The following is a 21509-nucleotide window of genomic DNA, read 5'->3' on the forward strand; positions in this document are numbered from 1 at the left end:
GGCACGAGAGCGAGACAAGTATGTAGTACTGCAGGACTGAGCACGAGGGATATCGAGAGGGCGAGACGGCGAGCGAGAGACAGGAAAAGGAAGAGAGAGGTCTAACACGGGGAGGAGCGTGCACGGCCCTCTAGATTAAACTTGCCGTCGCGACCCCACCGCTCCCTCCTGCGCCTCCAAACCCGCCGCTGCCGCCGTACCCACCGCCCGTGCCCGTCGGCTGAGTCGTCGCGCCGGCGGACAGAGGACTGTTGAGCGGCGGAAGGCGAGTGCCGCCAAACGGGTTGAACCCGGTCGGCTGCTGCTGCAACGGCTGCTGCTGCTGCGACGGCTGCGACGACTGCGACGAGAACGCCGACTGCTGCGCCTGCCCGCCGACACCGGCGCCGCCACCGCCGCCGTTGCCGAAGCCAGTCGCCTGCGGGCTGAGCGCCGACGCGCTGATCTCGCTCGCAAGCTTGTTTCCAAAGGAAGACGAGGGCTGGAAAGCGCGGACGGACGAGAAGCCGCCGGTCGGCTGGGCCGAGAGTGGCGAGGCCGTGTACGAGTGAGCGCCCGTGAGTGAGGGCGAGAGGGCCGAGGTCGAGGTCGAGAGGGAGAGGGACGAGAACGGCGTCGAGAGGGACGACGACGAGGCCGGGGCGCCGCCGTTGCCGGTGCCGTTGAGGGCGTTCGAGCCCGGGAAGGCGAACCCGAACGGCGAGCTCGACGCGCCCTGCGGCTGCGACTGCTCGCCGCTCGAGGCCGCGAGGTCGCTCGCGACACTCGCCATAAGCCCGCCCGTCTTCTGCGCAATGAGCGGCGTCGCGCCGCCGTGCTGCGCGCCGCCGGCCGCCTCGGCGTCGCGCTTGGCCTGCTGTTGAGCGAGGAACGCCGAGAACGCGTCCTGCTTGGGCGGCGGCGCCGACTGCTGCTGCGGCTGAGCCTGTGGCTGCCCGAACGGCGAGCCGACGCCGTTCGCCTGCGCCTGGCCTTGCGCTGGCGCCGCCGCCGACGACGACGACGAGCCCTGGAAGCCCGTCTGCTGCTGCCGCAAGTGCGCGAGCTCGTACATGCTCGGCTGCTTTGGCTGCGGCGGCGCCGTGTGCGGGATGACGGTGCCGGGCGCGGGCGCGAACGGGTTGCGCGCGCCCGTCTTTTGCGCGACGAGTGGGGCGGGTCCGGGTCCGGGTGCGGACGACGAGGGCGAGGTCGGGGTCGGGGTCGAGGACGAGGACGAGAACGGGTGCTGAGGGGACGACGAGGCGTGGAAAGGGGAGGTGGGTGCGCCGAGGGGAGGTGCACCGGGAGCGGTCGAGCCGCTCAGGCCGCCGGACGACGACGACGGCGGCGGCGGCGCAAACTGCTGCTGCTGCCCGGGCTGGCCGAACGGGTTGCCCGTCGCCTGCTGCTGCAGCAGCCGCGCCTGGCCCTGCCCGACCGGCGGCGCGAGCGGCCCCGTGCCCACCATGCCCATGCCGAACGGGTTCCCGCCCGGCGCCGCGCCCGTCATCATCATGCTCTGCCGGAACGGGTTGGCCTGCCCCTGCCCCTGCCCCTGCCCCTGCCCCTGCCCCGTCATGTGCGGCGCGAGCCCCTGCGTGCCGCCGAACCCGCCGCCGAAGCCGCCGCCGACGCCGCCGAAGCCCGTGGGCGCGTAGCCCGTCTGCTGGGGCTGCAGCTGCAGGAACGGGTTGAAGCCCGTCATCTGGGGCTGGACCATGCCGAACGGCGACGAGCCCATCATCATCGTCGTGGGCATGCCCGTCGGCTGGGGCGCGATGAACGGGTTGAAGCCGCCGGTCGCCTGCGGGAACATGCCCATGTGCGGCGGCATGGGCGAGGCGCCGCCGGCAAACATGGGCGTCTGGGCGGTCTCGATCGAGTCGAAAAAGTCGGTGAAGGATTTGGGCGGTGCGGCGGCGGCGGCGGCGGGTGCAGAGGGCGAGGTCGAGGTCGAGGTCGAGGTCGACGTGGCGGGTGCGGCGGAGGAGGAGGCCGGGCGAGCGGGCGAGGAGGAGCGGGGTGGGGTGCCTGTGGGTGTTCGGGTGGGGCAAGAGTGTCAGTGAGAGGCGGGCCGAGAGAGAGGGGCAAGGAGGAGAGAGGGAGGGAGGGAGGGACGACGCACTGCGAGGGGCGCCGCCGTCGGCGATGCGCTTGACCTCCTTGTACTCCTCGCGGTTGCGCTCAAAGTTGGGGTCGCGGACGTACTCCTCGAGCGAGTTGGCGAGCGACAGCGGCGCGTGCTTGAGGTTGGGGATCGGGATGTTGAGCACGTTGTATAGCTTCTTGGCCGTGCCGAGGTAGGCGACGACGCGCTCCGTGTCGCGGCAGAACGTCTTGTAGATCTTGAGCGCCATGTCGCAGTCGGGCTTGGACAGGGCGAAAAAGTTCTCGAGCAGGTTGATGACGCCCTCGTTGACGACGGTGAACAGGACAAGGAGGTCTTTTACGAGGAGGCGCAGGGCCGTCATCGACACGTCGTCGTCGACGTCGCTGTCGGCGTAAAACTTGGCCTCGACGAGGGCCGCAATCATGCGCTGCACCTCGCGCGTCTCGCGCAAGAGGCCCTGCTCGACCGAGAGCTTGCGCATGCGCGCCGCGTTGCGGCGGTCGCTCTTGTCGCGGATCGCGTCGCGCTTGAGGGTGCCGAACGCCTTGATGCGCACGGCGAGGTACTGGCCGTACGCGGCGACGTTGGCCGCCTCGCTCGACGAGAGCGACAGCGAGACGGACGACGACGCGAGGTACGGGAACACGCTGTCGATCGAGCCCGAGCGCATGAGGGTGTGCAGGACGATGAGCGACTTGAAGACGACCTGCGGGCGGCGTTTGAGTCGGTGGTCAGTGAGCTGGCGGGTTGCGGGCCGTGGGAAGGACACGGAGAGCGAGAAGGGGGAGGGGGGACGTACCGTCGTGTTGGGGTCCCGCATGCGGCTCGCGAGGGTGCGCACGACTTCTTGCAGCTGGCCATCTTGCTGAAACGTGGCTTGCACGAGCGGGTCGATGTACTGTGTGCGCGGGCCGAGGGAAGGGGGGCGAGAGATGTCAGTGACGGGCGCTCTCGAGAGAGGGCCAAGGCCGGGCTTTGCGAGCAGTACGGCGGGCCCGCGGTCCCAAACCGCAGCGGCGCAAGCCGTGCACTGCCCACGCAAGGTATCGTGACGGCCGCCGGCGGACGACGACAGGGCCGAGAGCGGCAAGAGAAGGAGGGGAGAGGACGGACCTTGGCCTTTGGGGCGGCGCGCTTTGGCTTGGTGGCGCCGTCTACGGCCTTGCGCATGCTCGACATGGTAGCTTGACCTGGAGCGGGCGACGAGAGGAGCGAGGGGCGGAGGGTCGGCCGCGGGCGAAGGTGGGGGGAGCTCGACGGCGGCGCACGGGACGAGGTCTAGCGGGTGCGGACTGTCGAGGTGGAGCGAGCAATCGAAGCTCTGACCTGGCCTAGCCTACACAGGTGCTGAGCGAGTGGGAGGAAGCGAGCCGGGCGGAGGGCCACTGTCCTCGAGGTCCGCATCACCGCCCACGACCCACCACACCGTGCACACGCACCGGCTGCGTCCCTGCTGCCCTCTGCTCTGCCCTCAGCTGCACCACCAACACGCCCGTCCAAGCGGCGCCCTCTCGCGAGCCCTCAATCGCCTGACCCGCCATCTTCCCCTCGACCTGCAGCACACGCCTCCCTCAAGCCCTGGTGCGTCCCCGACCCTCTCACTCGACTCCCAGACTCTCACTGACACCGGTCCGAGCAGCGCGCCCGCAGCCTCGAGCCCGCCATGGCCGACGCACCACCACCTCCGGACGAGGCCCTGTCGCCGCTCCAGCTCGCAGACGGCCTCCTCGAGAACGTCACCACGTGCCCCGACTGCTCCAAGCCCGTCCTCCAGAGCGCCATGCCCGATCACCAGGGTGAGTTGGCGCCGGTTTCGTCGACCTGCTCTCGCTGTCGTCGCACGCCGCGCGACGACGACGCAGAGCTTCATCTTCCCGGCGTTCGCTCACATTCCCTCTGCGCGCAGCCACCTGCCTCGCGATCCGCGAGGGTCGCCTCCCCGACGGCGCCAACCTCAAGCGCCGCCTCTCCGAGGGTCCGTTCCCTCCTCCGTCCCTCCCTTCCTCCTCGCGTCCTCACCTGACGCCCCGCTCGCCGCCCGCAGCGTCAAACGGCTCGGGCGCGCCGCAGAAGAAGAGCAAGCTCGTGCTGCACCTCGGTGGGCCGGCGGCGGGCGGAGCAGGAGCGGCGGCACCACCGGCGGCGGGCGACGTCAAGCCGGTCAAGCAGCCTGACGCGCCCAAGAAGAACAAGCGCGGTGCGTCCCCCCTTCTCTCTCTCTCTCTCTCCCTCTCCTCTCTCCCCCCGCAAATCCTGACCTCGCCGCGCCGCGCCGACAGTCGTCGACGTCGACCGCCAGTGCGGCGTCATCAACGACAAGGGCTACCCGTGCCCGCGCTCGTTGACGTGCAAGACGCACAACATGTCGGCCAAGCGCGCCGTGCCGCACCGCTCACAGCCGTACGACCTCCTCCTGTTCGAGTGGCAAAAGACCAACAAGGCCAACCAGCAAAAAGCCGAGGCGCTCAAGCAGTCGAACCCGGCCGGCGGCGGCGCGACGTCTGGCGGCGGTGGCGGCGGCGGCGGCGCGGCGGCGGCGACTGGTGGGACGGCGAGTGCGGGTGCGGCAGGAGGGACGGCGCGCACGGCGGCGGCGGCGGCGGCGGCAGCAGCAGCAGCAGCGAGCGCGCACGGCAGCGACGCCTCGACGCCGCTCGGGGGCGCGCCGTCGCTCGTCGACCCCTCGGGCGCAGCAGGGCTCGCCGACGCGCCCAAGGCCAAGCGCCGTCGGAGCAACAACATGGACGCGCAGTCGGGTGGTGCAGGCGGCGCGCTCGCTGGGCCGGGCGGCACGAGCGTCGCCCTCGCCGGCGGTGGCGGCGGGTTCAAGCTTGCCGGCGGCGAGGGCCCAGGCGGCGGTGGCGGCAAGAAGGGCAAGAAGGGCATCGTGTACGTCGGCGAGTGGGACGAGAGCGACGACGACGGGGCCGACGAGCTCGTCGACTCGGACGAGGAGGTCGAGGCGGTCCTGCGCGGGCTCGCGCGCGCAGAGCACGGCCGGCCGCTGTTCATCGCGAGGGGCGGCGGGGCGGGCTTTGCGGCGGCGAGCTTGTTTACGGGGAGGAACACGAAGCTCGGGCGACTGAGGGGCACGCTGAGGGACGTGTTCCGGCCGGCGGCGTGAGGAGGAGCCGCCTCTCTCTCTCTCTCTTTCGCTGTCGTCGTTTCGAGTAGCAGTGACCGTGTTGTACACTTTGCAAGTCGTGCGCCGTCGCTTCAGCTCGAACGAGACGAGGGCCGAGCGAGAAGAGCGACCGCGGCGAGCGAGCGACTTCCCCACTTTGATCAGCTCTCGCCCTTACCCTCGACCCTCTCGCTCCCACGACAGCTCGCCCATCCTCCGCCATGGCGCCACAGCCCTCTCGAGGCCTCATGCACACGTTCCGCACCGACTACCCACCCCTCCACGCCTTCGAGTTCGGCACGGGCGACGACCCTCGTCGCCCGCTCGTCCTGTTCGTCGGCGGCCTCGGCGACACGCTCCTCAGCACGCCGTACCTGCCCAAGCTCGCGACCGCACTCGAGACGCACGGCTGGCGGCTCGCGCAGGCGCGGCCGACCTCGGCGGGCATGAGTTGGGGCGGGTGCACGGTCGAGCAGGACGCGAGCGAGATTGCGCTGTGCACCGAGTACTTCAAGGAGCGAGGCGCCGACAAGATCGTGCTCATGGGCTGTTCGACCGGTGCGCCCGCTGTTTCCAGTCTCGTTCTCTCTTGCGGGGCGCGGGCGGGCTCACTCACCTCTCGACCTCCTCCCCCTCTCGTCCTCCCGCAGGCTGTCAAGACGCCATCGCGTACCACCACGCCTCGTCCGACTTTGTCCCGCTCGCCGGCGTCGTCCTGCAAGCCCCCGTGTCGGACCGCGAGATCGAGCAGGTCCAGACGCTCCTCAAGAAGCACGCCGACGAGGGCATCGACTACAGCAAGCCCGACCAGCAGTCGTTCGTCCCTCAAGCTTGGAGCAAGTTCTGGCACTGCACGTCGGGCCTCACGTACGCTCGCTGGCGCTCGCTCGTCGAAGAGCCCGCGTCGGACACGATCGACCTCGCCGCGTCCGAGGACTTCTTCTCGAGCGACCTGTCCGACGCCCGACTGCGCAACGCCTTTGCGCCCGTCAAGTGCCCCGTCATGATTGCGCTCGGCACCGAGGACGCGTCGTACCCGCCGCACGTCAAGGCCGACCTGCCGGCGCTCCTCGAGCGCTTCCGCAAGGCCGCACCGACCCTCAGCTCCGACATGATCCTCGAGGGCGCAGAGCACACGCTCGGCGACGGCAAGCACGCCGACGAGTTCGTCGAGCGCGTCGTCAAGTTTGTCGGCGAGCTGTAAACGAGCGGCGGGCGCAACTCGAGGTGTCAGAAACGGGTCGGCGTCGTCGAGCGTCGAGAGGGAGAGGCTCTGCTCCCGGCTGCGCGGCTCGGCTGCGCTTCTTCCGGCCGCCGCTCGACGACGATCGAGGACGGCTGCAGATCCGGCGTACTCGGCGTCGCACGCTCCTCGCCTCGGCGGAGCCGGCGGGCCGTGCGCGCCTCGGGCTCCTCTTCGTCGTCGAGATAAGGACCGCCTCGCTCTCGCTCTCGCTTTCGCGCTCGGCGGCGCGACGACCTCGTCGCGTGGCAAGCAGGCCCTGGGCAATGCTGCAGGTTGTCGCTCGCTCCCCGTGGCGGCAGCTCGCCTCGCTCTCCCCCTCGAGCATGCTCGGTCGGGCTCGTCCGTCCGACGCTGGCACCTCGGTCTGTCCGACCGCCGTCAGACAGAGTTCGAGGCTCTCGCTCGTTGCTCCTGAGCGGGCAGCGGGCCGGTCGCTCGCCGTCTCCCTGCGCCGTCCCACTTTCAGGCCGTCCTGCGCCAAAAATGTCGCGAGCTGCGACTCTGCTGCTTCCTCCTCCTCGACGACCTACTCGCTCAAGATACGACGATGGTCAAGGCCCGCCTTAGCGTCGCACCGCAGCCCGGCGTCCTCCACACGTGCCGCGCCGCCTGGCCGACTGCGACCGCCTTCGTCTTTGGCTCGCCCTCACCGACTGCGCCCCTCGTCCTCTTTGTCGGGGGCACCGGCGGCACGCTCATGAGCACGGCGTACCTCCCTGCGCTGCACCAGGGCGTCGAGGCGAGCGGGTGGGCGTTCGCGCAGCTCAGCATGGTGAGCGTCGGCGGGACCTGGGGCGGCGTCGACGTGCGGCAGGACGCGGTCGACATTGCGGCCGCGACGAGGTACTTCAAGGAGCGAGGTGCGCCCAAAATCGTGCTCGTTGGGCTGTCGACCGGTGCGTCCCTTCGCCCTCTCCCTCGGACCTTCTCTCGACGGGCACCTGTCGCTCACCCGTTCTCTTCTCGCCACAGGGTGTCAAGACCTCATCGCCTACCACCACGCCTCGCCCGACTACGTCAAGGTCGACGGCATCGTCCTTCAAGGCCCCGTCTCGGACCGCGAGTTCCCCGACTTTCAGCGCTTCCTCGAGACGGTCACCGACGCCGACCCGCTCGCACCCGGCCCCGACCCGCGCCAGTTCGTCCCGAGGACGTGGTCCGACTTTTGGGGCGCCCGAGCCGGCATCTCGTACGCGCGCTGGCACTCGGTCGCCGCGAAACCGACGAGCGACGAGGTCGACATTGACGAGTCCGAGGACTTTTTCTCGAGCGACCTGTCGGACGCTCGGCTGCGCAACGTCTTTGCGCCCGTCGAGTGCCCGATCCTGTTCGTCCTGAGCGGCAACGACCCGTCGTACCCGGCGCACGTCAAGGCCGACATCCCGGCGCTCCTCGCACGGTTCCGCCTCGCGGCGCCGACGTTCAGCGCGTTGAGCATGATCGTCGACGGAGCGTCGCACACGTTGCGCAAGCCCAAGCACGTCGAGCAGTTTGTCGAGCGCGTCGTCGAGTTCCTCGAGACGGTGTGAGGGCGACAAGAGGTGCGTTCAGGCCTCGGCGGCCTTCTCAACTCGTCGCCGCCTCGTCCTTGCCTTCGCACCCTGACCCTCGCTCGCCCGCAGGACCCACTTGTCGTGGACCGGCGTCGGCCTCAGCACGCGCCTCACGAGCGAGCGTCGGCTGCTCGTGCCGGCGGCAGCCCAGCCTCGAGCCTCTTTCGCTCCCTCTCGTCCTCTCTCTTTGCCCCCCCTCTCGCTTCCCCTCTCGTCGCATTTGGTGTCACTCTTTGCAGTCAAGCGTCACGCGTTCGACTGGCATCACGGGCGAGTGCGAGAGCGAGCGAGCAGATCCGAGAGCTCAAGGGTCGAAAGGAAACACCTCGAGCCAGATGCCCAGGCTTCTTTGAAGGCGACCGACGAGTACGGGCTGCTACAGCTTCCATGCTCGTTGTACTCAACACGCGGCGAGGAAAGGTGAGTACGAGTTCGGCGCGTCGTCCCTCCTCGTTCGTCGCGGCGGAGGTTGTTCGTCCTCCCTCCCCTCCCACCTCTCGCCCTTGTTCTCGCCAACCGCACCAGCCTCCTTTTGTGCGTCCCCTCTGCGTCCGCCAGATCGTGCACGCGCCCCACACTGACGAGCCTTCTCTCCCTCATCTCCCCCTCCCCCTCCTCCCTCCGACGCGTCGCACCCTCTCCTCCACACGCCTCTCTCGCCCACTCGCACCGACCGCCACGCGCCACACACTGCATCTCACAGCCACCATGTTCGCCACCATCCGCCCCGCTGCCCTCTCTGGCGTCCGCGTGCGTCCCCCTCCTCCTCCCCCCCCGCTCAAACAGGCAGTCGGACCTCGCGTCGAGTCGAGCTAACCCCCTCCTCGCCGCACCACCTTGCAGGCCTTCTCGACCTCGCGCGTCGCCGCCCGCGACATTGCCAAGATGACGCTCGTCGGCCGCATTGGCGCCAACCCCGAGCTGCGCGACGGCAAGAACGGCCAGCAGTACCTCACCTACAAGGTCGCCACCACCGACAAGGGCCGCGCGCCGAAGGAGGGCGGTGCGTCCAGCTTTCTCTCGCTCTTGTGCGAGGGTCGACGGGCGGCTGCGAGGCTGTGGACGGGGGCAGGGACTTGACCGTCTCCCGCTCGTCCTCCCAGGTCCTGCCCTCGCCCGTCCTCTGGGACGTCGAGCTGACACGTCGCTGCACCCACAGAGGAGTACCAGAAGCCGCCCACGTCGTGGCACACCATCTTTGCGCACGGCCAGGCCGCCGAGCGCCTCCAGTTCCTCGAGAAGGGGCACGTCTCCTCCCTCTCTCTCTCTCTCTCTGCGCCCTCGTGCTTACTCGTATGTCCCCCTCTGCAGCATGCAGGTGTACGTCGAGGCCGACTTCTCGGTCAAGAACGTCCGCGACGAGACGACGGGCCAGTACAACACCCAGGTCCTCGCCACGCACGGTGCGTCCCGCTCTCTGCGCCTTTCGAGGGCACCGACTGACTGCCCGCCGGCCAACAGACCGCCTCGTCGTCCTCAAGAAGCCGTCGCCCCGCGAGGAGACCGCCGAGGAGCAGCAGCAGTAAAGCCTCTGGCCCTCTCTGCCTTCGTCTCGAGCCGCATCCCCCGTCGTTTCTTCGCCTTTCTCTCGCGCCCCCCTTTGCGTTGCTCCGGCGACCACATCCACCTTTTCCCCTCTCTCGCTTTGCAGCTAGAGCAGTCACCACTCCCCTCCCGTCGCACTCTCTGTCCCCTCGTCTTGGCCCGGTCGCGCGCGGCGGTTGTACTTTGTCGGAACCTTAGCCCGGTCCCCTCTTTTGCAGTAGCAGTTCTCTGTCGAACTCGCTGCACGAATGCAACCCTCTCCACTCTGTCTACCCGTGAGTGTGCGTACGAGAGAGGAGCGCACGTGCTTCCCCCGCCCGCGCCTCGTCGCGAGCAGAGCAAGTTCCGCCTCGAGCCTCCTCCCCTCGCTCTCCCACCACGGCCACTTGCTGGCCCGGCAGCGGCTGCCATGTTTACGAGCTTCTCCCAGGGAGATGACCACCCTGCCAACTGGAACGGCGCGCTCACCTCTCTCCTCGCCCGCCTTCACCGCCTCATCAGCTCACGCCCTCTTCGCCGACGACAGACACACCCGCGTACCTCCCCGGCCGCTTCCACGCGCACGTCCGACCCTCCTCGCCGCCCATCGGCTCCTCCTCGCGCACCGGCAGCGTCCCCCTGTGCTCCTCCTCCTCGCCCGGCGCCCTCCCGTCCTCGCCCACGACCTCGACGGCCGCCGACGCGCATGCCCGCCAGCGCTCGCGCACCCGGCCGCTCGGGAGGGCGCTCCTCGCGCTGTCGGGCACCAAGAAGCGCGAGCTGCGGGAGCGCGAGGAGGAGGAGGAGCGCGCCGCGCTGCTCGGAGCGTGGATCGGCGGCGGTGGGGGAAAGAGCGCGGCGAGCGGCGGCGGCGGGGCGGCGCTGCAGGCGGCTCTGGGCTTGCCGGCGGTCAACGAGGGGCCCGAGGCGGAGGACGAGGACGAGAGGGGGTTCCTGCGCCCGGGGAGGAAGCGGGTCGAGCGGTGGATGGGGACGTGGTGGAGGCGGTGGGCCGTCCTCGTCGGTGCGCCGTGCCTCTTGGTGCGCCCCGCTTTCTCCCCTCTCGCCCCGTCGAGCACCGAGCTGACTCGCGCGCACGCCATGCAGATCTGGCTCTGGTGCAGCGTGCCGTTCCCGGTTCAAGATCCGTACGACGAGCAGCCGCCGTGGCGTGCGTCGACGCCCTCCTCAGCCTCACTGCAGAGCGTCACTGACGCACACTTGCACCCGCAGACATCCCGTGGCCGCCGCCGCCAGCCGACCCGCCGAGCTCGCGCTTCGAGAGCCTCCTCGTTCGCCTCCCGTGGCTGCATCCGCCGGTCGCATCTTCGTCCGCTCTCGAGCTGCCGCCGCATCTGGTCGTCGACGAGCCGCTTGTCGTGCAGCTCGTCCCTCGGCGACGTCAAGACGAGGGCGTCGAGCTTGCTTCGCCGGTCTTTCTACCAGCTCGGCGCGGCGAGGAGGTCGGCGCGCCAGACCCAGAGCCTGTGCTACCTGTCGACGCCAACTTCTACTTCTTCCTCGTGTGCTGTACGTCCCGCACTCTTTCTTGTGCCGATCGTCGCGGATCCTGACTGACCGAGTACTCGTCTGACGCAGACTACGGCTTCTACGTCGCCATCGCGCTCGTCTTTGTCACCAAGCTGTTCGACCTCTATGTACGTCGTCCTGCATCCTCGTCACACCGAGGCCGACCTGACCTCTTCTCGCCGATCCTATAGCGCCTCAACTGGTGGCCCTCGAGCCTCGGCGGCGGCGCGTCCTACACCGTCTTCTGGGCCCTGTCGCTCACGGCCGGCTTCGCCCTGCACCACTTCGACCTCGACGGCTTTGGCGACCGCACGCGCTCGAGGAGGAAGCACAAGGGCCCGGGCGAGCAGGTGTGGGACTGGCAGCGCAAGACGATCTGGGTCCTGCTCGCGTTCGCCACCATGGCGCTCCCGGCCCTCGCGTGCTTCGCCAAGCTGCGCGCCGACCGACGCAACAGCTATCGGCGCAGCCTCACACCGGCGCAGAAGACGTTCGTCCTCCTTTCCCTGCCCTCGCTTGCCGACCTCGTCCTCCCGACCCCTGGACTGACCTTCCCTCTCGACGGCGTCTCGCAGGTTCCTCGAGCGCCAACTCGCGCAACGCATGCCCCGGTCGTACCGCCGCTTCCTGTGGTTCCTCGGCGTCCAGGCCCTCGCGCTCGTCGCCCTCATCATCGGCCAGGGCTTTGCCGCCGTCTACCTGTCGACCTTGCCGCACAACAACCTCGAGGGCCTCTTCTACGTGTGGTCGTGGGTCGTCACCGTCAACGTGCGTCTGCCTCTCTCCCTCAAGCGTCGATCCCGCCAACCCGCTCACGTCCCTCGCCCGCCGCCCGCAGCTCCTCAACGCCGTCAGCTCGTGGATCCTCCTGCGCAAGGTCCGCTCGCAGGCGCTCCTCTTCGTCTTTCGGTTCTACTTCTTCCTCGTGTACCACGTCTTCTACCGCAACCTGTTTGCGCGCCTGCGCTCGCCCGACCAGGCGGCCTACATCACGCTCCTCTCGTCGTCGGTCGTCGTCGTGTGGTACCCGCTCTCGATGAGCAGGACCGTGTGGCGCCTCTTGAGGTGGTCGACCGGGCTCGAGCAGGACTGGGCAGAGTATGCGGCGTCAAAGGGCGAGGAGCTGTACTTGCGCAACTTGAGCGAGTCGGTCACGAGTGCGTCCCCGTTTCTCCTCCCTCCTCGCGTCCTCTCCTTCCCCTCCTCGAGCACGTCTGACCTCGTCTCGTCCCACTCGCAGTGATCGCCTTCCTCGGCTGGCTCTCGATCCTCCACTGGGGCCCAAACCGCGCCATCTACCCCTTCTTCGCCTTCGACAACCGGTTCGACCCCTACACGTACCGCCTCACCTTGACGGCGTCGCTCGTCATCTACGCCGCCGAGCTCGTGTCGAGCTGGCTCGCGAGGATCGTCTGCTGGCTCGCGTACGGCGTCGACGTGACCAATGTGCGTCGTCGTCCTTCCTCTTTTCGCAACGAGCGGCTCGACTGACCTTCCCTCGTACGCCCGCAGCTCGGCCTCAACCAGTTTCGCGAGCATGTACGTCCTCATCTCTCTCTCTCTTTCTCTCTCTTGTCGGGGTCGGGGAGCGGACCGTGCGCGACGCTCACGTCCCCGTCTTCCTCGCGCAGCCCGAACTCGTCGTCGCCTGCGTCTTCACCTCGTGTCACGTCCTCTCGGACATGCTCCTGTGCGTCGGCCCCCTCTCTCTCTCTCTCGTGCACCTCGTGCGACTGGCACTTGGCGCACGTACTGATTGACGGCGATTCGCCGACAGATTCCTCGTCAAGCTCAACTTTCGTTGAGGGCCCTCGCCGCCTCAGCCTGTTGCTGTAGCTCTCCCCTCGCCGACCGCTCTTCGTACTGCAACGCGTGTGTCTATGAAGCCCGTACAGAGCGATCCTCGAGCGCCATCTGCCCCGAGAGCGCGAGTCGAGAGGAGGAAGAGCGAGTCCCTCGACTTGGGAAGGTCACTGCCGCTCGTCTCGAGCGCGATGGTAGCAAGCGTGTCTCGCGACGGTCTCGCTGCTGCTCGGCGACGCCGTGCGACCGAACGACCGAGGAGAAGCAGCTCGAGGTCCGTGCGAGCCAAGTCGCAAGTTGAGAAGGTCACTCCTGCACTCCTCGAGAGCGGGGCTGCAGCTATCGTCTGGGCAGCTCGAGCTGTGCGACACCGCTCGCTCGTTGCTGTCGTGATCGCATCGACCGAGAGACGCCGCGTCGCTGCTCTCGGTCGACGCGCAAAAGTGCTCAAGCGGCTCGAAGCTTCGCCTCGCTCTCGAGCTCACCCAGCTCTCCAGACGCACGTTCTGTCGCCAAGGAAGCACGACGATGCACAAAGAGAAGAGAAAGGGAGCTAAAACGACCCGCCGCCGCTCAACGCTCGAGCCCACGCGCCGCCCTCAGCTCCCTCCTGTGCCGCCTGAACGCGGGCGAGAAGAGCTCGCCCTCGGGCAGCTCCCCGTCCCACAGAATACGCACGCCCTTCTCGACGCAGAGCTCCTCGACGATGCGCATGCTCTGCGCGACGACCGGCGTCGTGTCGACGACGCGACGCAGGTTTGGCGGGAGGATGAGAAGACGAGGCGTGGTCGAGGAGGGTAAGGGAGGGGTGAGTTGGAGGGACTTGGCGAGGTGGGAGAGGGTGTCATTGGCGGATGCGTAAAAGTGGAAGGGGAAGGGGGTCGGAGACGGTGTGGAAGGGAAGAGATTGAGGCCGGCCGGATTCGAAGTAAAACGACGAGGGGGGAGCGTGCGTCTTGCGCCAGCTCGTAGTCGACAGGAATCGACAAGTCGTTGCTCTGCAGGATGTCGAGCTGACCGAGGAAGTCGGGCGACACCACTTTGTCGAGCCTGATGGTCCGAGAGAGAGGGCCGCCGACCAGGTCGACAAGGTGGACCTCGCGCAGGTGAGGAAGATGTACGGCTTGCAGCTGCTGCTGGACCCATGCCGAACTTGTGGAGACCCGGCGTAGGCAGAGCTCCTCGAGGGCCGGGAAGGTGGCGCACGTACCCTCGAGCAGCGCGGCCTCGTTGACGTGAAGCCGGCGCAGCTCTGCAGAACGGCACAGTCGTTAGTTCTCGGGACTGAGGATCGTGAGAGGCGAGCTAACACGCACCGCAGAAATGGCTGAGGAGCATAAAGTCCAGGAGCGGCCAGGAGTGGATGCGGATCTCGACGACCTCGGGCAGGACCGAGGATAGATTGGCGACGGCCTGGTCGCCCGAGAGCATCGTCGAGGGCACGACCGCGAAGAATTTCGTGTATCGCCCGAGGGTGCACGGCGCGGCCGCGACGAGATGATCAAACTGCTCAGGCGTCCAGATGGCGACTTGGCGCCACAGCCTCGGCTGGGCCAGGCGACGCAGCCTGCGCGACGAGAGGCAGACATTGTGGAGCGTCTCCTGCCTGGCGTGGTACTCGCAGTACCCGTGCGCCGGCGTAGCGAGCTCGTCGAGGATCATGACGAGGACGTCGTCGATGAGGCGGTCCGACATGATGAGGACGCTGAGGGTGCGAGCGAAGTCAGTATCAGGGATGCGCAGAGACAGAGAGGAGCGAGCAGGACGTACCGATGTACCAGATGAGGACGACGAGACGACGAGATGTGAGGCGGATGAGGAAGGGCGACGAGCGACGACTGGCGAGAACGGACGACACTGTGAAGGCGAGCGAGGTCAGTATCGAGCCTGCAGATCGAGGCAGAGGGCAGAGCAGGACGTACCGAGATGAGGATGAACAAGGTCTGCTGGTGTCGGGAGGACGAGGAGACGAGCGACGGCGAGCGAAAACCGAGGACTCTGCGAGGACGGGGTGAGTCAGTACGACAGACGCAGAGAGAGAGCGAGAGGTGAGAGTAGGACGTACCGACGATGAAGATGGACAAGGCCGGTCGACGAGAAGTGAAGCGAGGGAGGAAGAGGCAGGACGAGCGACGACGGCGAGCGGCCTGCTCGTCGGAACGTCCGCCAGAAAGCTCGACCGCGTGTCTCGGCAGCGTGTGCCGGCGCGATCAGAGCGGCGCCGGCCGGCCTGAGCAGCACGCGAGAGGCTCAAGCGTGCACGCGCACGGACCCCTCCTCACCTTCTCGCCGGCCTCTCTCGCGCCTCTCGCTCGCCGCCACCTCTCCTCGCGCAAGAAGACGGCCGCACACGTGCATTCCAGCTCAAGAGAGGCTACTCGTCCTCCTCTGCATCCCAGAATCGCGCCCGCTCCCACTCGACCCCACTCGCCGCGTCGTCGTCCGCGAAGAGCACGACCGGCTGCCGGCTCGAGAGCTGTACGCTGTCCGGCGCGTCGGACGCGAGGAGGGACACGAGCGCATCGCGAGATGAGGTATCGGGGAGGAGGTAGGCGAGGCGGCGAGTGGCGGAGAGGATCGAGGGAGCGAGGGCGGTCGACTGGCGAGTCGAGGCGTCGGGAGAGTCGAGCGAGGTGACCCAGTGCATCGCCGAGTGTGAGGCGGCCGTCGACGAAAGATGCGTGAGTGAGGTACTCGAGGAGCGAGAGAGAGAAAGAGAGAGAGAGAGCACGCACCCGAGTCTGCGGCGCCGAGCAAGATCAGGTCAAACCGCGGTACCTCGCCCTCAGCCGGCTCGAACACCCTCGCGAGCTGGTCCTCGTAGTCTTGCACGACGTCGTCAACGCCGTTGTTGAACACGTGGACCTTGCCCGAGCAGACCGGGACGCGCGAGAAGAGCTCGTCGACGAACCGCTTCGTGACGTCGATACCGGCGGACGAGGATGCGCCGTCGCTGGCGAAGAAGATTTCCCTGGCGGCGAAGAGAGTCAGTATCTGCTGCCGAGAGCGAGAGAGAGGCTCGGATCGCACCACTTGTCCCACTCGACGCGCTCGTCGAGGCCGAGGGCCTGCGAGAGGAGCTCGGGCAGCGCTCCTCCGCCGAGCGCGATGCGGAACGCGCCTCGTCGGTCGACCGACTGGACTTGCGCTGCGAGAGGAATGAGTAAATGGCTGTGCGGCTCGAGTCGGGCTCGGAGGGAAAGAGGCGACGGACCCTCGACGATGAATTGGGCGACCGCGTCGAGCAACTCCCTCGCACTCGCGAGCGGCGGGAACGAGAAGAGGACGGGCAGGACGGGCTCGAAGTGCGACAGGGTCTGTGGGAGGCGAGGAGAATCAAAGAGGTCCGAGCGCTCGAGAGAGAAAGGGGGATGAGGACGTACAAAGCGGTCGAGCGTCAAACATTGGTCGCCTGGGTCGCGCTCGTCGTCCTCGGCCCTCATACTCTGCCGCCTGCCGCTGTACTGGCTCCCGTCCTCGCTCTGGCTGTCGTCCTCGCTGTCGCCCGCCGCCGCCGCGTGCAGCTCGTACTCGCCCTCGTCGCCGAACAGGACCGGGCCGAGCTGAGGCGAGTCGTCGAGGCCGAGGGCGGCCTGCAGCCCGGGCGAGACGAGGTACGGCGAGTCGAACGAGCCCGAGTAGTCGAGCGTCGACGACAGGGTCGAGGTGACGTCGAGCGTGTAGTCGTTGTCGTCGTGCGCGGTCGCGTCGAGCTCGTCGCCCGAGTCGTCATCGGGCTGCTCGACAGGGACGGGCAGGATGGTCGGGAGCGACGTCGAGAGGGCACTGGCGGGGCGGATGGTCGGCGAGGGCAGCGGCGAGTGGGCGAGGTCGACAGGCTCGAGCGCGCTCGGCTCGATCGAGGCCGTCGGCGACGAGTAGGTGAAGCGCGGCGGGCCAGCCGCCGCGTCGAGGAGGATCTGTGGGAGGGCGATCGGCTGCGGCGAGTGATCAGTGCGGCCCCGATAGGCGAGAGAAAGAGAAAGCTGAGGCGCACCTCGGTGGCCCACTGCGCATCCTCGCCCTCCTCCAGCTCGAGCTCGCCGAAGCTGCCGCCCTGCGCGCCCGGCGTCTCGACCGCCGGCGTAAGAATGCCGCTCCACGTCCTCGACGTGCTGCCGCTCGTCACGTTCTCGGTCACCTCGGTGATGCTCGACAGCGGGCGCCCTTGGTGCGTGTACGACTCGAGGAAGTCGTCGAGGCCGTCGCTGCTGCCGCCGTTGGCGGGAGAGGACGGCGACTCAGGCGAGAAGGACGACGAGGCGAACGGGTCGTCGTCGACGTAGCCGCTCGGCGTCGCGGGCTCGTTCGTCCACGTCGACGGGTCGTCGAGGACGAGCGCGACCGGCTGCGGGACCGTGCGGGCCGACGGCTCGCGGATCGTCGACGACGACGTCGATGATGCCGCCGGCGGAGGGTACAGGACGAACGTCGGGTAGACGGGCGGGTACAGGACGAGGGACGGGTAGGCGAGGTCGTTGCGGCCCGAGGTGGTCGAGAGCGCACCGACGTCGTGCGACGAGGTCGACCGCTCGGCGGCACGTGGACGGATCGTCTTCGAGGGAGGGCCGACAGGCAGAGCCATCGACGACTGCGTGAGACCGTACAGGCCCCGCATCGGGTAGATCCCGCTCGCGTAGTCCTCCTCGTACCGCGCTCGCGCTCGCGTCGCCGTCTCGCCCGGCGCCTCGCCCGCCGCTTCGCCGACGATGCTGAGGAGGAACTCGCCGAGCGTGTCGTTGGCCGACGTGGTGACGCTGCCAAAGTGCGACGGGTGGTCGACGCCGACGACGAGCGACGTCTCGCTGATCTCGCGCAGGCGGTCGAGCTGCGTCGTCCAGTCCGAGTCGGGCGGGATCGCCGAGGTGAAGAGGGCGTCGCTGTCGCGCGACGAGGACGCGGTCGAGACGTTGGACAGGGAGCGCGGGAGCGGCCGAGGGAAGGCGAACGTCGATCCCGAGGCGGTGAGGGTGATGGGCGACGGCTCGGGCGGCGAGGTGGCGGCAGGCTGGCGCTCGACGCCTCGCGACGGCGTACCCTCGTCAAAGCCGCTGTCGTTGACGGTCGACTTGACGAGGTGCGCCGGCAGGACGGCGGCGCGCGGCGTCGTCGCCTCGATCTCGGCGCCGAGGCCCGCCTTGACGTCGCCGCTCGATGACAGGGCCGACGTGACGCTCGACGAGCGCGCCTGCGACTGGTACCTCCCGCTCGCCTGGCTGACGAGCGAGAGCGGGCGGTGCGACTCGAAGCTCGTGCGCGGCGTCGACGTCCTCGGCGTCGTCGGCGCGCTCAGGCCGTCGCGCGGCGAGGAGGACGGGTCGCCGTCGTCGTCGGTCGTGTGCGACTCGCTGACGTAGATGTCGGAGAAGGAGGGAGTGACGGGGCGGACGTAGGACGACGAGGTGCGGTGCAGAGGACGCTCGAGTCGGAGGCTGAGGGCGGGCGACAGGGGAGGCACGACGTCGAGCGACTCGGCCCTCGTCGGAAGCCCGCCGGCGCGCCAGTCGTCGAGCCACCGAGCGCGCCGAGGATCAAAGTCGAACTCGATGCGGCCGACGATCGCTGTGTCGCAGGCAGGAAGGAGGGGTCAGTCGGGACGCGAGGTCAAAGCGCCGGCGAAGAGAGGGCCAACTCACGCAGTCCACCTGCGCCGGCCATACCGTGCGCGACGCCCTCGTCGTGGAAGTAGTCGGCCCACAGCGCTGGCCAGAACTCGTCGGTCAGGCGCGGCTTGAGGCCGCCATCGACGGCTTGAGGACCCGACAGGTGCGGCGACCAGCTGCTCATGCCGTGCTGTATTGCGGATGTCGTCGAGGTCGACGAGTCGGACGGCAGGGCGAGGTACAGGGACATACCGGCGACCGAGGGCAGGCCGTACTCGCGCGCGATGAGCGAGACCTGGGACGCGAGCTGCGAAGCACACGGGCAGGACCGCGAAGTGGAAAGTCAGCGCCCGGCCTGACAGACCAGTAGATAACGAGGACGAGTGGAGACGCACCGTCGACTGGAGCGCGACGAGGATGCCGCCCTCGAAGCGTCCGGGCGCGCCGTACCCGTTCGCCCACCCGGGCACAGCCGGAGGCGGCGGATCGTGCGGCAGGCTAGTCGGCGGAACCTGTCAAGGGGATGGTGAGGCTGCAGTCAGTAGAGTGCCGAGCAGGGGGAAAGAGGAAGGAGGGACGCACAACGAGAACGAGCCACTTCTTCCTCGTGCGCTTGAGCCCACCGCCCTCGACCGACCACCTCGTCTCGCTCGTCCGGTCCCGCGGCCTCGACACGATGCGCTCCGGGCTCAGGGTCGCCGCACCGAGGCGCTGGATGGTCGGCGAGGCCGGGTGCACCTCGCCGTGGTCGCGCTCCTCCTCGCTCTCGCCGTCCTGCTCGCCGTCGCGCTCCGCCTCGCCCCTGTCCTGGTCCCGCACCCCCTCGACACTGCCCGCCGTTCTCGTGCCGCTCGACGACGGCTGGGCGGGCGGCGGAACGAACGCGGGGAGGAAGGGCGCAAAGGGAGGAGCGCAGGACGACGTCGGTGGTCGAGCGGCGACGGTGCCCGATCTTGCGCGGCGTGCGACGCCAGGCGGTGCTGCAAGTGCTGGCGAGGTAGACGAGGCAACGTGCGGCTGAATGGCGGCCCGTGACGAGGTGCGGGGTCGGCTGGGTCGAGGACGGCGATGAGGGAAGGCGAAAGGAGAGGTGGGCGAGAGGGGCGACAGGCTGGATGGGCCGCGCGGCAGCGATGCGGTTGCTATGCACGACGAGGCGAGCGTCGAGCCCGAGAGTGACGAGAGGCAAGAGGGCGAGGGAGAGAGCCGGGTCCTCGTCGAGCGCGTCCACGTCGCGCTTGAGCTCGAGAGGGCTCGAGCGGAAACCCGTCTCGCATTTTGTCTGCCTCTCCTGCCAAGCGACGTCGATGGCATGCGGCACTCTCGTTGCTCACACATCGACTTGCAAGATGCTCGTGCGCCCGCCGACGCACCTCCCTCTCCTCACCCGCTCGACCCGCCGCCGACCCTTCACAGCTTCCACTTGCCGAAGAAGGCGTCGAAGGCGGCCAGCGCGGTCCACTTGCTGTTGACGCAAAGAGGGCGAGTCAGCCTCCTTCAAGTAGCCCCGCACGGTCGGGCAGAGCTCGACTTGAGCGAGGCGAGGAAGACGAGGAGGACACGCTCGACGCACCGGTTCTCGGCCTCCTGGAACACGACCGACTTGTCGCCGTAGAAGACGGCGTCGTCGACCTCCTCCTTGTGGCGCGGGAGGCAGTGCATGAAGACGGCGTCCTTGGCCGCGCCCTTGAGGAGCTCGTCCGTGATCTGGTACCCGGCAAAGTCCTTGAGGCGCTTGGCCGACTCCTCCTCCTGGCCCATCGAGATCCTGCGGGAGGGACGAGCGAGGGGTCAGGGCGGAAGGAACGGGAGCGGCTCGAGGGGGAGGAGGGGCGAGGCGGGACGCACCACGTGTCGGTCGTGATGACGCTCGCGCCCTTGACGGCCTCTTCAGGGCTGTGCGTGTGGATGATCTTGCCCTTGCCGCCCTCCTTGGCGATGCCGTCGTTGGCGCGGTCGAGCGCCTCCTGCATGAGCGGGTACCCCTCGGGCGTCGCGATCTGGAGGTTGACGCCGAGGCGAGGGTACGTGACCATCATCTCGTTGAGGATGTTGTTCGAGTCGCCGACCCAGGCGATCGTGAGGCCCTCGAGCGACGATAGGTCGGTCGTGAACGGCGTGCGCAGCTCGACGAGCGTCTGCAGGTCGGCGAGGATTTGCAGCGGGTGGTACAGGTGCGACAGGGCGTTGATGACGGGCACGGTCGAGTGCTTGGCGAGCGTCTGCGGAGGAAGGTGGGGTCAGTAACCCGCCTTGACGGTAAAGGGGGCGCAGGGACGCACCTCGACCTCGGAGTGGTGGCCGACGCGGGCGAGGATGCCGTCGACCATGGAGCTCACGACGCGCGACGTGTCGTACAGGCTCTCGTTGACGCCCAGCTGGATGTCGGCCGAGCCGAGGAACATGGGTGCGCCGCCTGTGAGGGGGCAGAGTGAGAGGTCAGCTCGCCGCTCCTCTTCTCGTCCTCGGGCCGTGGTGGGGAGAGCGAGCGAGGGCGCACCGAGGAGCTTGACGGCCGTCTCGCCCGACACACGCGTGCGAGTCGAGCGCTTGGAGAACATGAACGCGATCGTCTTCTCGTCGAGGCTCTTGCTCTTGACGAGCTCTGCCTCGCCCGCCCCTGCGCCCTCCTCCTGGAACTGCGCGCCGGCGATGCGTCCCGCCTGCGGGATGGCGCGGCTCTTGTAGTGCTTCTTGAACGCGACGGCGTTGGTGATGAGGGTCTGGATCTGGGGCACGGACAGGTCGGCGAGGGTGAGGAGGTGCGGCGGGGCGAGGTTGGACTGGGTCGGGTGGAGCGTCGGCACGGGCGCAGAGCCGGTCGACAGGGCGCGGTACGACACCCGCGCGATGCACGAGCACCGCGTGCGGGCCAAGGACGAGCTGAGCATGCTGGGCGGGCGGAGCGATAAGGGCGAACGGCCGCCCTCTCATCTCTTCCTCCTCCCGCCCGAGAGAGAGTCAACTTGGCCGTGTCGCTTTCCTCCAGCTGTCTCTCTCGCTCTGCAAGAGCTTCGCGGGTCAAGATTACGAC

The 21509-nt window shown here is 68.4% G+C and overlaps 7 protein-coding genes across 7 annotated transcripts; 5 read left to right on the forward strand and 2 right to left on the reverse strand.

Moving 5' to 3' along the window:
- Window positions 1-8: 8 nt before the first annotated feature.
- Window positions 9-3271, reverse strand: RHOBADRAFT_51445 (uncharacterized protein; the record flags this gene model as incomplete). The annotated part of the gene is made up of 4 exons (XM_018415844.1): window positions 9-2013; window positions 2108-2798; window positions 2892-2990; window positions 3206-3271. The coding sequence occupies 4 exons, from the start codon at window positions 3269-3271 to the stop codon at window positions 131-133; spliced, it is 2739 nt and encodes a 912-aa protein (XP_018273661.1). The 3' UTR covers window positions 9-130.
- A 484-nt stretch (window positions 3272-3755) lies between these two features.
- On the forward strand, window positions 3756-5318 carry RHOBADRAFT_51446 (uncharacterized protein; the record flags this gene model as incomplete). Its single annotated transcript, XM_018415845.1, has 4 exons — window positions 3756-3888; window positions 3999-4067; window positions 4137-4289; window positions 4372-5318. The coding sequence occupies 4 exons, from the start codon at window positions 3756-3758 to the stop codon at window positions 5214-5216; spliced, it is 1200 nt and encodes a 399-aa protein (XP_018273662.1). The 3' UTR covers window positions 5217-5318.
- Window positions 5319-5437: 119 nt separating this feature from the next.
- RHOBADRAFT_41609 (uncharacterized protein) lies at window positions 5438-6420 on the forward strand (the record flags this gene model as incomplete). Its single annotated transcript, XM_018413912.1, has 2 exons — window positions 5438-5774; window positions 5867-6420. The coding sequence occupies 2 exons, from the start codon at window positions 5438-5440 to the stop codon at window positions 6418-6420; spliced, it is 891 nt and encodes a 296-aa protein (XP_018273663.1).
- Window positions 6421-7009: 589 nt separating this feature from the next.
- Window positions 7010-7991, forward strand: RHOBADRAFT_41610 (uncharacterized protein; the record flags this gene model as incomplete). Its single annotated transcript, XM_018413913.1, has 2 exons — window positions 7010-7358; window positions 7435-7991. 2 exons carry the CDS (start codon window positions 7010-7012, stop codon window positions 7989-7991), a joined length of 906 nt encoding a protein of 301 aa, XP_018273664.1.
- A 727-nt stretch (window positions 7992-8718) lies between these two features.
- On the forward strand, window positions 8719-9830 carry RHOBADRAFT_64519 (uncharacterized protein). The gene is made up of 5 exons (XM_018418503.1): window positions 8719-8765; window positions 8859-9018; window positions 9175-9259; window positions 9327-9418; window positions 9477-9830. Exons 1-5 carry the CDS (start codon window positions 8724-8726, stop codon window positions 9539-9541), a joined length of 444 nt encoding a protein of 147 aa, XP_018273665.1. The 5' UTR covers window positions 8719-8723; the 3' UTR covers window positions 9542-9830.
- On the forward strand, window positions 9809-12958 carry RHOBADRAFT_51449 (uncharacterized protein; the record flags this gene model as incomplete). The annotated part of the gene is made up of 12 exons (XM_018415846.1): window positions 9809-9839; window positions 10087-10580; window positions 10647-10710; window positions 10773-11069; window positions 11139-11197; window positions 11261-11559; window positions 11645-11837; window positions 11908-12226; window positions 12310-12515; window positions 12582-12601; window positions 12693-12759; window positions 12847-12958. Coding segments are annotated over 12 exons (2160 nt in total), but the record flags the coding sequence as incomplete, so codon positions are not given.
- A 6748-nt stretch (window positions 12959-19706) lies between these two features.
- RHOBADRAFT_33776 (uncharacterized protein) lies at window positions 19707-21366 on the reverse strand (the record flags this gene model as incomplete). Its single annotated transcript, XM_018413143.1, has 5 exons — window positions 19707-19940; window positions 20049-20243; window positions 20324-20697; window positions 20758-20891; window positions 20976-21366. The coding sequence occupies 5 exons, from the start codon at window positions 21364-21366 to the stop codon at window positions 19886-19888; spliced, it is 1149 nt and encodes a 382-aa protein (XP_018273667.1). The 3' UTR covers window positions 19707-19885.
- Window positions 21367-21509: the final 143 nt, after the last annotated feature.

The sequence above is a fragment of the Rhodotorula graminis genome, assembly GCF_001329695.1.
Source record: "Rhodotorula graminis WP1 unplaced genomic scaffold RHOBAscaffold_2, whole genome shotgun sequence".
Taxonomy (NCBI): domain Eukaryota; kingdom Fungi; phylum Basidiomycota; class Microbotryomycetes; order Sporidiobolales; family Sporidiobolaceae; genus Rhodotorula; species Rhodotorula graminis.